The sequence below is a fragment of the Eurypyga helias genome, unplaced genomic scaffold, assembly GCF_000690775.1.
Source record: "Eurypyga helias isolate BGI_N326 unplaced genomic scaffold, ASM69077v1 scaffold20872, whole genome shotgun sequence".
Taxonomy (NCBI): domain Eukaryota; kingdom Metazoa; phylum Chordata; class Aves; order Eurypygiformes; family Eurypygidae; genus Eurypyga; species Eurypyga helias.
The window spans coordinates 4985-15936 of record NW_010238107.1 but is presented as its reverse complement, the minus strand read 5'-3'; the positions used below and the strand labels follow the sequence as shown (position 1 = coordinate 15936).

The window sequence follows — 10952 nt, the reverse complement described above, 5'->3', positions numbered from 1 at the left end:
CTGCAAGGGTGTGTTTTTAATTGTGCAAGCTCCCGGAGGGAAGGGAACGGTGTCGGTCATGATAATATCGGAGTCCTCTGTGAAAAGAAAAGCTTATTACTGGAGTCGGGTATTCCTGGTTTAGATTTTTCTATCTGGTCCTCCCTATCCTTTCCTCTCATGACCAGATTTCTTGTGTGTGTTCCCTCGCTGGTTGAATGGGTTCTACCATGTGAAAATGCCCTGCGACTGCATTATCGCTCATCCCTTACCTCGCTGGGAACGGTTGCCTGGCAGTGTGATCTAGGTTAAAGGAGAAACGCCATGTCCAGCTATCTAACTGGCATGCAGTCTCTGTTGCTCCTGACCTTGCAGAGTACCAGCTCTGATACCATTTGAGAGAAATTTGCACATCATATAGGAGATAAAATGGTCATTTTTCTTCATCGGAGCTAGGCCTGTGCGTTCTGCTGCTTTCTGGTGCAAGGACTCCTTGTTTAACCTGTCAGGAGGTGTGAACAGAGACTAACCTGGACAAAGGTACTCTTTTATTATTTCTGGTGCTGAGTGAAAACAGAAATTAAAAGGTGCTGATCTCCCTTATTAAAAGGAGAAGGCTGTGGAATTGAGTAGACATGGTAAGGCACTGCGCTGGTTTACCTGAACTCATTGTGGTCAGGCTTGGGCTTACTTCCGGTCTGAATCTGAAGTGTTAGCCTGCCAAAGAAGGGTTTGAAAAAAGAGGTTGCTGGGCAGGATAATTCTGTGTCCTTGAAGACCAGATGTGGCCTGCAGCAGCTCCTCTTTTCAATATGGAAATGAATACCATTAAAAGTAGAGCGTCCTGGCAGTCCAGACTGTAATGGAGCACTGCTTTTGGGATATGATGTCTTCAAGGGCTTCCCCTCCTTTCAAACAATGGATTTGCTGTTGTTTCTTCACTCCCTTTGAGCCCCTGGCAATGTGAGGCCCATCCCTCCCTTAGTCAGATTTGGTCCCTATCCCTGTATGTAGCAATCCCTGTAAGGAAGGAGGAGGAGCCTTGATGATGTGTCAGTGGAGGTTTGGCTACCCTTTGCCTACAGAATTTCATCTTCTTGCAAAAAAAAATGTGTTTTGAATCCCTCTCAGGGGAGCTCTTGGATACAAAACACTTCTTTCGCTCGTGTGCAAACTGATTTTTCCTTTTCCATTCAAGGTAGAGGGAAATGGACTAACACAGTGATGTGGCCCCTAGCCAGCTACACCTCTCTGTGCCCTGCCGATGGGGGAAGGGTAGTTTTCCCCATGTGCCAGACACTGTGCGAAGCTGTGAGCCAGGCATGGGTGTTTCTCTGGTAGGGCCTGGCGTGGATTAGCAAACCTACTCTTGGGAGATGAGGGCAGTGAATTTTCAGCCTGTCTCAGCCTTACCTGTCCCATTGCACGCGACGGGGGTAACGCTTAACTGGATGTTAAGCATTAACACTTGCCTTTTGCTCCCCAGCCGGAGGCTGGCAACTTACCTTAACGTAATGTGGCTGAAGCCATAGCATCACGATCAAATGGAGAAAATCCTTTTCGTGCCTTTTCTTTCCGTAGCTGTTTCTAATACCGCAGTTGGAACAAGGACAGCTGTTTGAATGCAAGCAATAAACTGAGATGAGTGTGACACCGTGTCTGGGTGTGACTTACATGGTGGGGAAAAAAGATGCTGAAGGAGATCCATCTCTGAATTTTGTGGTGTGATACCGTTAAAGAGACACTGCCTTTATTTGCTCTGGGGTTACGGAGCTGGCCTGTCACAGTAGCAAGGATTCGCCAGACTTGTTGTCAATCCTCATTTCACTTGGAAAAACACGAAGAGGTAAATATGTGAGTACCCACATATGACGTGCCCCGAAGCAAAACGGCATTTAGAGAGTTGCTGTCAGTTGCCCTTGAGTACCAGTGGAGAGGGCTGGAGCCTCCCGCCCAGCATGCAGGGAAGGAATGGGTGCACCTCCATTGTAGCACCTTAAAAACCACCTTTCATTTGGGTGGGTCTTAGTGCCACAGGGCAAATCGCTGCAGCTGTTCAGCAGCAGGGACCGAAGGGTAACGTCTCCAGTGGAGATGGGCAGGGATGGAGCTGGGGTAACTTAAAACTGCACTTACTGTTAGCTCCCACCCCCCGCAGGAAGAGCTTTGCAAACTTGGAAGCTCCAAAATGTCACCGAACAATGTGTAAAATGTTGTTTTCAGCAGTGTTTTAGCAAGAGTTTCCGTCTGAATTTCTGGTCTCAGGCATTTCGCAATGGCCCACAGGAGAGGGCTCCGTGTGAGATGTGCAAAAGAATCTTCCCTTCCGCTGACAGACGGGGCCTTCCTGGTGCTAACACCATGCTAACACCTTCCTGGTGCTAACACCATGCTGGGCGTGGTATTTCAAGAAATGCATGAGCCATTTGGGATTCCCAGGTGAGTGTCAAGAATGAACAAAGCTCTCAAAACCAACATTTTGGGGAAGGGACCAAACAAACAGGTTCTGTAGAGGGAAGGTGGCTGGGGGAGGGAATCAGAAGTTGTCAGGTGTCTAAAAGCTTGGCTGCCAAGAGGAAGGCAATAAGTTGGTCTCTAAACCCATCCAGGAGGTAACATCTTTATATTGCAGCAAAGGAGAATTAATTCACACAGGTGAATTTATTTGAACTGTAAGTAAAATAAAAGACTAAATGGATTGCCCAGGAAGGCATTCCTTAAAAAGAAACTGGATAGACATCTGACAGCAGTGGTTTAGGGAGTGCTGTTCCTGCCAAAGGGCATGGAAATAAATTAGTTACCTCTCCAGCCCCCTCCCAGACCTAAGTGTGAAGATGCCTCGCAGGTTTTGGGGACCTGGCTCATCCCCTCGTCCTGGTGTATTCATGGCTGTGGAGCCGACTGCGGAGACAAGGGTGTAAAACTCTGCTTGCCTGCACCCAGCTGATCCACTGAGCTCCAAATGTGGCCTGCAGAAAGAATTTCTGGGGTAGGGTGGAGCAGCGGGGGCCAGAGGCAGTGGTGCCTTTGCTGTGTGGAGCCCGGGGCTGGCACAGCCTTTGCCCCAGAGGAACGGGAGGGGATGAGCAAAGGCATTAGTAGGGCAAAGGCTGTGTTGTCTGTTGATCCCAGCTGCAGCCAAGGCAGGGAGGAGGTTGGCATGCCCCCTGCACTGTTAGCAAGGCCGGCAGGGCTGGAACATGCCTCTGTGCCAAGAGAGCTGCCCTTTGTCCTGCTGTCTGGAGAGCTCCGACTCACCCGCTGCCGGGCTGGAGGCAGCCCAGGACATTCCTGTGCCTCGTGCCCAGCCAGCGAGGCAGGCCTGCAAGCTCTGCAGAGCCCAGGCTGAAAGCTCCAGGCTCTTTGAGAGGGGTATTTTCTTCCCACACGCGGCTTCCCACCCTCCCTGGGAAGTCTCCTACCCACCAGTACAAGCAGCGTGGGCAGAAGCAGGGAGCCACGCAGGCACAGTGGGCACACGCCTTTGTGTCCTGCATGAGGGTGCTGGGCAGCCCCACGCCGAGGGTCTCCCTGCCTCGTGCCAGGTGGCCCAGGACACCCAGCAGTCAGCCGTCTGCCTGGATGTCCCATCTGCACTGAGCCCCGTGGGCCATTGCTTTGTTCTCTTTCCATCATGCTGTCCTCAGCGCGGCTTGTCCTTCATCTCTGTAGCCAATTGCCAGAAGCCATCGCAGCTTTGTACAGGTGGTGTCTTCCTTCTTTCCAATCAATACCGCAAATGGATTTACTAATTCTGATGTGAGTTGGCAGGGTGCCTCCCGTGCGGGAAGGCAGGCTGGCCAAAAAAGAGCAGCAGTAGGGAGAACATCACTGGTGGGTCAAGGGCAGAGTTGTTCCTCTCCATGCAGTACTTGCAAGGCTACATTTGGGGAACCGTGTCCTGGTTTGGCCCCACCAGCACAGGAGAGACCTGGACCGTCGAGCAGCGGATCATTAGGAGGGTAAGACGTTTAGGGGCACGGGGCCCATGATGCACCAGCGCGGACAGGGGCACGAGCTCTGCTCAGAGGTGCACAGACAACGGAGAAGAGGTGGCAGGCTGAAATCGCAACAGGAAGTTCCTGTTGGACATAAGGGAAAAATGGTTTATCATGAGCGTGGTTAGGACTGGAACTGGGCCCCAGAGAGATGGGAATCTTATCCTTGGAGATTTTTGAGACCTGGGTGAATGAGACCTTGAGCATCCTGATCTAGCTTTGAGGGTAGCCCTGCCTTGAGCAAGAGTTAGATGAGGTGACTTCCAGAGATCACTTCGAACCTGATTTTTTCCTCCATTTCTGTCTACTCCAAATGCCTAGAGCTTTTCTAATGCCACCTCTGTCCTGACATGACTCCTTATCAAAATCCTCAATGGATTCATTCAGAAATTGCAGACCCAGTCAAACCAGATTGTTTTGTGCAGGATGTGTCCCCCATATCTGCCTTCTGCTCCTTGAGCTTAGTAAACACTCCTGGGGAGAAACTGTATTCTTGGTCTGTGTTGCGTTTCCAACAGGATAGCATCCTGGCCCACCACGGGGGATAACAGGGGCTACAGAAGTACAGGAAGGTTTTAATCTCCTCCACACTCACTGTCCCTGCATTACCCATAACAAACCCTGCCTGACACTTCAGCTTCTCCTTGGCCGCTCGTGACCTGTTGCTTTTGAGGTGGTAAGGTCCAAGGATGACTTCTTTCCATCTTCCCTTGGTGGAGTGGCATTAAACTCCGGCGCACCCCAGCTGTGCCGCAACTTCTGGGCTCTGCAGGGAAGATGACGAAGGGGATTTTCTGCTGTCATCTGTTCCAAATTACAGTGGCTTCAGGGAGCTCCTTGGCCAGTTTCCACCGCAACCCTCCAGTTCCCAAAGCCATGTAACTGGGAGGTGGGGCCTCGTGGTGGTAGTGGCTGGGGCACCGTGCTTCGCTCTCAGAGGACTCGGGCGAAGGGACAGTGCAGCCACCACCTTCTGCTCCTGGTCTGCTGGGGACCAGCTGCCCCTTGGTGAGTAGCCTGTCCTTGTCCTCACTGGGTGCTCCGGGGACAGCTCCAGCAGGAGCAGGGGGGTGAGAGCAGGGATCACCCACACTCCCTAGGTTTCCTGAGTTTCATCTGCTGCTGAGAAAACAGGGTCTGTGCCGGAGGTGGGAGCTGGAGGTGTGTTGCAGGGTGTCACCCAGATGGGAGCAGTGGGAGTGTTTTTGCCCAGAGGAGTTTTTGCGGTGCTTTTGCCCCCCACATCGAGCTGGGGCTGCACAGAGACAGGCACTGGCATCGTGAGCGGCAGAGCTGCAGGGCAGATGTGTGGGATGGGGATGCTCACCATGGCTGGGCAGCTCGCCGCATCCCTACCCGCAGCTCCTCTCTCTGCTCCTGTCCTGCCTTCTTACCCCTTCTCACCCCTCAGCTCTCAGCCTGGCCCCCACACACACGTGTGAGTACCCTGATGCTCTGAGTTTGCTTAACAGCTCTGCCAGCATCCTTTATCCTGCTGTGTACTGTGTACCCCTGGGAGCTGCGTGTCTCAGCCCAGCTCCCGGCCCCGCCGTGCTTGGGGGTGCAGGAGCGAGTGAGGGGAGCCTGAGCCCAGCCCTGCCTTCACAGTGGGGTCTGCGGCTCCCAGCTTTGCTTTGCAGGTGGACACGTCACGATGACGGCGAAGAAGAATCAGACTCTGCAGAATGGAAGTGACAAGGTGGGTGCGGGAAGAGGGAGAGAGGGAGGGCAGAGGTGTGCCAAGGGCGCCGGGTAGCTCGCACCAGCTCTACCAGATGAATGCTAGTCACATCTGACACTGCCCCACATGTTCCCCTGTTGTCTGGATATGGGCCTTTACCTGCAATAGTGTAGAGCATCATCAAGCCAAGGAAGGAGCACAATTCCTGTGAGGAGCGGCTGAGGGAGCTGGGGGGTTCAGCCTGGAGAAGAGGAGGCTGAGGGGAGACCTGATCGCTCCCTACAACTCCCTGAAAGGTGCAGAGAGGGGTGTCAGTCTGTTCTCCCAAATAACAAGACATAGGACAAGAGTAAAAGGCCCCAAATTGCACCAGGGGAGGTTCAGATTGGATATTAGGGAAAATTTCTTCCCAGAAGGGGCTGTCAGGTGTTGGAACGGGCTGCCCAGGGTGGTGGGGGAGTCACCATCCCTGAAGGGGTTTAAGAGACGTGTGGACAAGGTGCTGAGGGACCTGGGTTAGTGGTGGACTTAGCAGTGTGAGGTTAATTGTTGGACTTGATCTTAAACATCTTCTCCAACCTGAAAGATTTCATGATTCTATGATCAAAGGGAAAGGATAAAACCTTTTGCATGCTTGAAATTAAATAGTCCAGAATCAAGAAAGTTAACCCTGGTTGATGCGAGCCCTCGGTGATACCTGCCAGCAGTGCTTGTCCTTCGCCTGTGTCCCCACTATGGACCCCAGACCTCCAGCAGTCATGCTGCTTAGGGATGCAGCACTGCTCTGAACAGCTGGAGCCCCCAGGATTGCTGAGCTCTGGGATTTGTGAGAGGGCTGGTGCCCCGTCAAGCCAAAATTAGCACAGTGCAGCACAAAACAATATAGCTTTTATCAACATGCAGATTCACGGTCCAGTCACAGTCTCAAGTGAGACGTGAAGCCAGACTTGGCCTCTGACCAACTGGTCATCAGGGGAAAGCTCAGCTTTTCCTTCTGCTCTGTCCCATGCAACCCAAGTAGTGGCTTATGGCTGCTCATGTTTGTGCCGTTCCTCCCTTGGGGCTGCAGCATCTTGCTCGGTTGTCTCGCCTCGCTGCGTAGGCACTGCGTGAGAGCGGGAGGGTTGGAGCTGCAGGTTTACCCTGCTGACCCAGCGTGGAGGGACCTACCTCCAGCCGTGCTCTGGCACTGGCATCATCTGTGCTGGTTTATACTGGTGTCCCATGTCGCCCGTGCTAGTGGGGTGTGGGGACACAGTGTCTTCCTGCCTCGTAGAGCTCTGGTGCCCTCTTTTTCAGTGGCTCCTGCCAAACCCCTCTGTGCTATCAAGGACAAGGATGCTCCTTTCTCTTTCTTTTTGTGGTCCATACCCCTTACTTGTCATAGTGGTGACAGGACTGAGGTGCCACAAAATGGGCTTTGCCTGTCCAAGGACAGGAGCAAGGGCTGGCTCAGATGGAATAAGCAGCAGAGCAGGGTGGAAAGCCAGAGGAAGTGCCTGGAGAGTTGTGTCTAGGACATGGGGGTGTGGGGACCATCACGTCTCTGATACTGCCCATGGTTGTCCCTGCTCCTTCCAGCAGCAGCAGCCAGCCTGCGTGCCTGTGGCTGTGCCGCGTGCAACATAGATGGGAGACCCTCACTGAGGTTGGAGAAATGCCTCAAGAGTGAGCTGAGCTCCTCTGTGCTCACTGCAACACACCAAATGCCATGGACCTGTGGACAACGGGGTGTTCCTCGGGGCACGGCTGTTGGCTCACCGGTGTCCATACGCCATGCACAGGAGAACGTGCTGCAGAGGGTCCTGCAGCTGCCAGTGGTGAGCTCGACCTGCAAAAGCCTCCAGCGAACCTACACCAGCACCAAGGAGGCCCACCCACTCATGGCTTCCGTGTGCGAGGTCTACGAGCGGGGTGTGCAGGGTGCCGGCGCCTTGGCCATGTGGAGCGTGGAACCTGTGGTGCGCAGGCTGGAGCCTCAGTGTGAGTCCATCCGCTGGGAAAGACACAGCAGGGGGGTGGTACCAGAGCTTCCCTTGATGGGACAGCAGTGGCACCAGTACGTGAGACCCCCTCGCATAGCCAAGGAGCTTTTCTTACTAACCCACCCCCGTGCTTTTGCCCAAGGCAGTCGCTGTGGCTAACAACCTGGCTTGCCGGGGCTTGGACCACCTGGAGGAGAAGATCCCTGCCCTCCAGTATCCCGTCGACAAGGTAAGTCACAGGCAGAACAGTCTCAGACCCCCCAGCCCCTCTGCAGAGCCCACAGCACATCTCCTTTGGTCTTGTTTCCGGGCAGTAATGGGCTGCTTGGGGAGCACCTCCAAGCAAGGACTCCTCTGGGTCTCCTGCACCCCAGGGGATGGTTGGGGCACTCCAGAAATATAGGTCAACCATGTCCTATGTCCCATCCCTTCTACCTAACTCCAGCCCAGGCTGGAGAGAGCTGTTACGCCCCTCTTGGGGCTGTCTACTGGCATGGCCATGGCTGTGGTCCCTGTGGTCCCTCTGACTGTCCCATGCCACCGCGAGCATGCCAGGAGGGCTGTTCTCCATCTCTCTGCCTGCAGCTCGCATCCGAACTGAAGGGCACCATCTCCACCCCACTCCAAAGTGCCAAAAGCACCATTGGCAACTCCGTGGATAAGATCATGGAGCTGGCGGCAGAGGGCTACGAGGCCACCAAGAGCACAGTGGAAACAACGGCAAGGTACACGAGGAGGAACTCGGTGAGCCAGATGGCAGCCGCCGGGGTCGATACGGCCCTGGGAGGGCTGGAGAAGCTGATGGAGTACCTGCTGCCGGAGGAGGATGAAGAAGCAGGTAGTCCTGATGCCCCAATCCCTGCTGAGTGTGTCGGGGGAGGGCTGGCTGCATGTGGGGTGGCATATGGCAGGAGGAAGGTCCTGGATTTTGGTGCAGGGCTGCCTAGGAGTGTTGTCCTATAAAGACGTAACCCCTCCACCCCCACTCTTCTGCCTGTGCTCCTCTGCCTTTAGATCAGAAGCACAAAGAGCCACGTGGGTCAGTGGTAAAGGTCTCCCAGCAGCAGCCCAGCCCTTCCAGCGCTCCCAGCACTCCCAGTGCTCCCAGCACCCTGGGCCGGATTGGCACCTTGGTTAGCACCGTCTCCCACCGCGCTTACCAGCAAACCACCCAAACCCTCCAGCGTGCCAAAGCTAAAGGGCAGGAACTGGCCACATGGATCCCCATCCTGGTGAGTGCCAGAAGCCACCTGCCAGGCTCCTGCTCCCCCGTTCCCTCTTTTGGGCCAGTTCTGCTTTTGGATGGAGACATCTCAGGCTCTTTGGAGCACATCTGAGAGCAGAGTGGTGGGCACCGCTGGTTTCCCGGCTCAGCAAGATGAGCCAGGGCCAGCAGTTCCCATGGCACGTCCACACACAAACTTGTACTATGTTAGCAGGATGAGTTATTCTTAGCTGGCTCCCGATGTATATTGTTGATTTACAGCCTTGCCATAACATCCTCCCTAAAGCCCAGAGCCCCCGCAGAGGTCCAGAGAGGATGGGGAGAAGGAGGCGCCTCTCCTCCCCCATGCAGCACTGCAGTGGGAACCACCTCCCTGCATATGCCAAAATCCCAGAGCTCCCAGCTGCCCTCAGGGTTTCTTCCCACATATATCAATGAACCCCTCTGCTCCCTGCACACCCCAGGGTCCCCATGAAATCCTCAGGCTAAGCAGGATATGACCTGCCAGCCTCCCCCAAGCAGTGGCTTTCTGCCCTCCTTTCAGGGCAGCCTGGCCAAGCCCAGCGTGCCTGAGGAGCCACGGGTCCATGGTGATGGGCAGAGCACGGCAGCTGGCTGGCTGAGCCGCCGGCAGAGCAAGGTGCCAGAGCAGAAGCAGGAAAAAGCAGGGAAGAAAGACGACCACCACACCAAGGAGGTATGGAGGAAAGGGCGTCAGTGAGCTGGGAGCACCCCAAAGCATCCTCCTGCCCACAGACCATGCCAGCTTGGGAGACGTCCCCCCATACCCTTGGGGACCAGGCCCCCATCCCTGCTGACCCCTGAACTGCAGCTTAGAGGTGGAGAAAGGGTTTGCAGCAGGGCAGCCCCCTTCCCTGACACCCCAAAGCTGGGGCTGTGGGCAGCCTCTGCACCAGGCAGGGTCACCCTGACTTGGGTATTCAGGACTCATTTGCTGCTGTGGGGTGTCAGCACTGAGCCCCCAGACACCCCCGAAAAATGGCCCCGCAATGGTCCCAGGAGCGAGGGTCTGGGAACGGTCCCCAGCAGCAGCTCCACTGGGATGTGGGGACGGGAAGCGGCAGGTCAGGGTTGCTGCCCTTCACCTCTGCCTCCAGCGGAAGCACAGCCCAGAGCAGGGGATCCCCCGGGGCCTGGGAGTTTGAGGAGCCGGGGCAGGGACAGGGAAGAGACCCTGCTGCAAAAGGCTGTTGTGGGTTTGACAAAGCAGCGAGCCAAAAGCACTCGGGCTTTGGGCTGCGGAGGGGGTGGGGAGCCCAGGGTCCCCCGTCCTGGCTGAGCTGTTTCTTGGCAGGTGGGGGATGGCCCCGGGCTGGTGGGCAGCGTGGCTCACAACCTGCAAACTGCCTGCGCCTCCGGCATCTCCAGCGTGAAGAAGGTCCCGGCTGTGGCCTGGGACGCGGCGGAGGGTTTGATCCTCTTCACACCCCGCAGGCTGTCCAAGGCCATGGAGACAGTTGGCACCCTCGTCAGTGCCCCCAAGCATCTGCTGGGCACCCTGTACAGCTACGTGCCGGTGAGTTTGCCCCTAGCCTGGTCCCACCTACCTCCAGTAAATCCCACATTGCCCAAACTCCTCCCACGAGCATCCCACAGCATCGGGCGATGCCAGGAGGTACCGGAGTGCGGAGACGTGGTGCTGTTGGGATACCTCAGTCCCACCCGCCTCCTCAGCACCCTTCAAGCTGTGACAGGCTCATCAGCGAGTCTCCCCCTGTAGAGCCAGCAGGTCGGCTGGTGGTGGCACCTTCACGTGGCTCATACCCAAGCTGGGGTGCAACCACAATTCCTGGGAAAGTGAAAGCTCAGCTGAGACCTTCCTTCCCCCTGTCCCACTGCTCCCCTGGGACCATTTCTCCACTGCAGCTGGCTGGGAGACCCTCCACCGGGGACCTCTCTGCAGACAAAACTGGCTTGTCCGGCAGTCCCCCTGGTCTTAGGGGGCTGTGTAGCAGAGGGGGAGTGGAGCCAGCCGGCGGGTGCAGCCTGGGCAGGTGGTCACCCCAGCCCTCAGCTCCGCAGGCAGTCGGTGAAGGAAGAGGAGGCAGCTGGGGGGAGCAAGC

At 55.8% G+C, this 10952-nt stretch overlaps 1 protein-coding gene across 1 annotated transcript in view; it reads left to right on the top strand.

The window, feature by feature from the left end:
• Positions 1–5631: 5631 nt before the first annotated feature.
• The window catches only part of PLIN1 (perilipin 1), a 5635-nt gene continuing 314 nt past the window's right edge, over positions 5632–10952 (top strand). Inside the window, exons 1-8 of the mRNA XM_010147745.1 lie at positions 5632–5676; positions 7443–7641; positions 7790–7872; positions 8229–8481; positions 8658–8875; positions 9413–9565; positions 10184–10405; positions 10904–10946. Of these exons, the coding sequence (XP_010146047.1) occupies positions 5632–5676; positions 7443–7641; positions 7790–7872; positions 8229–8481; positions 8658–8875; positions 9413–9565; positions 10184–10405; positions 10904–10946 (1216 nt within the window). The remainder of the gene's footprint in view (positions 5677–7442; positions 7642–7789; positions 7873–8228; positions 8482–8657; positions 8876–9412; positions 9566–10183; positions 10406–10903; positions 10947–10952) is intronic.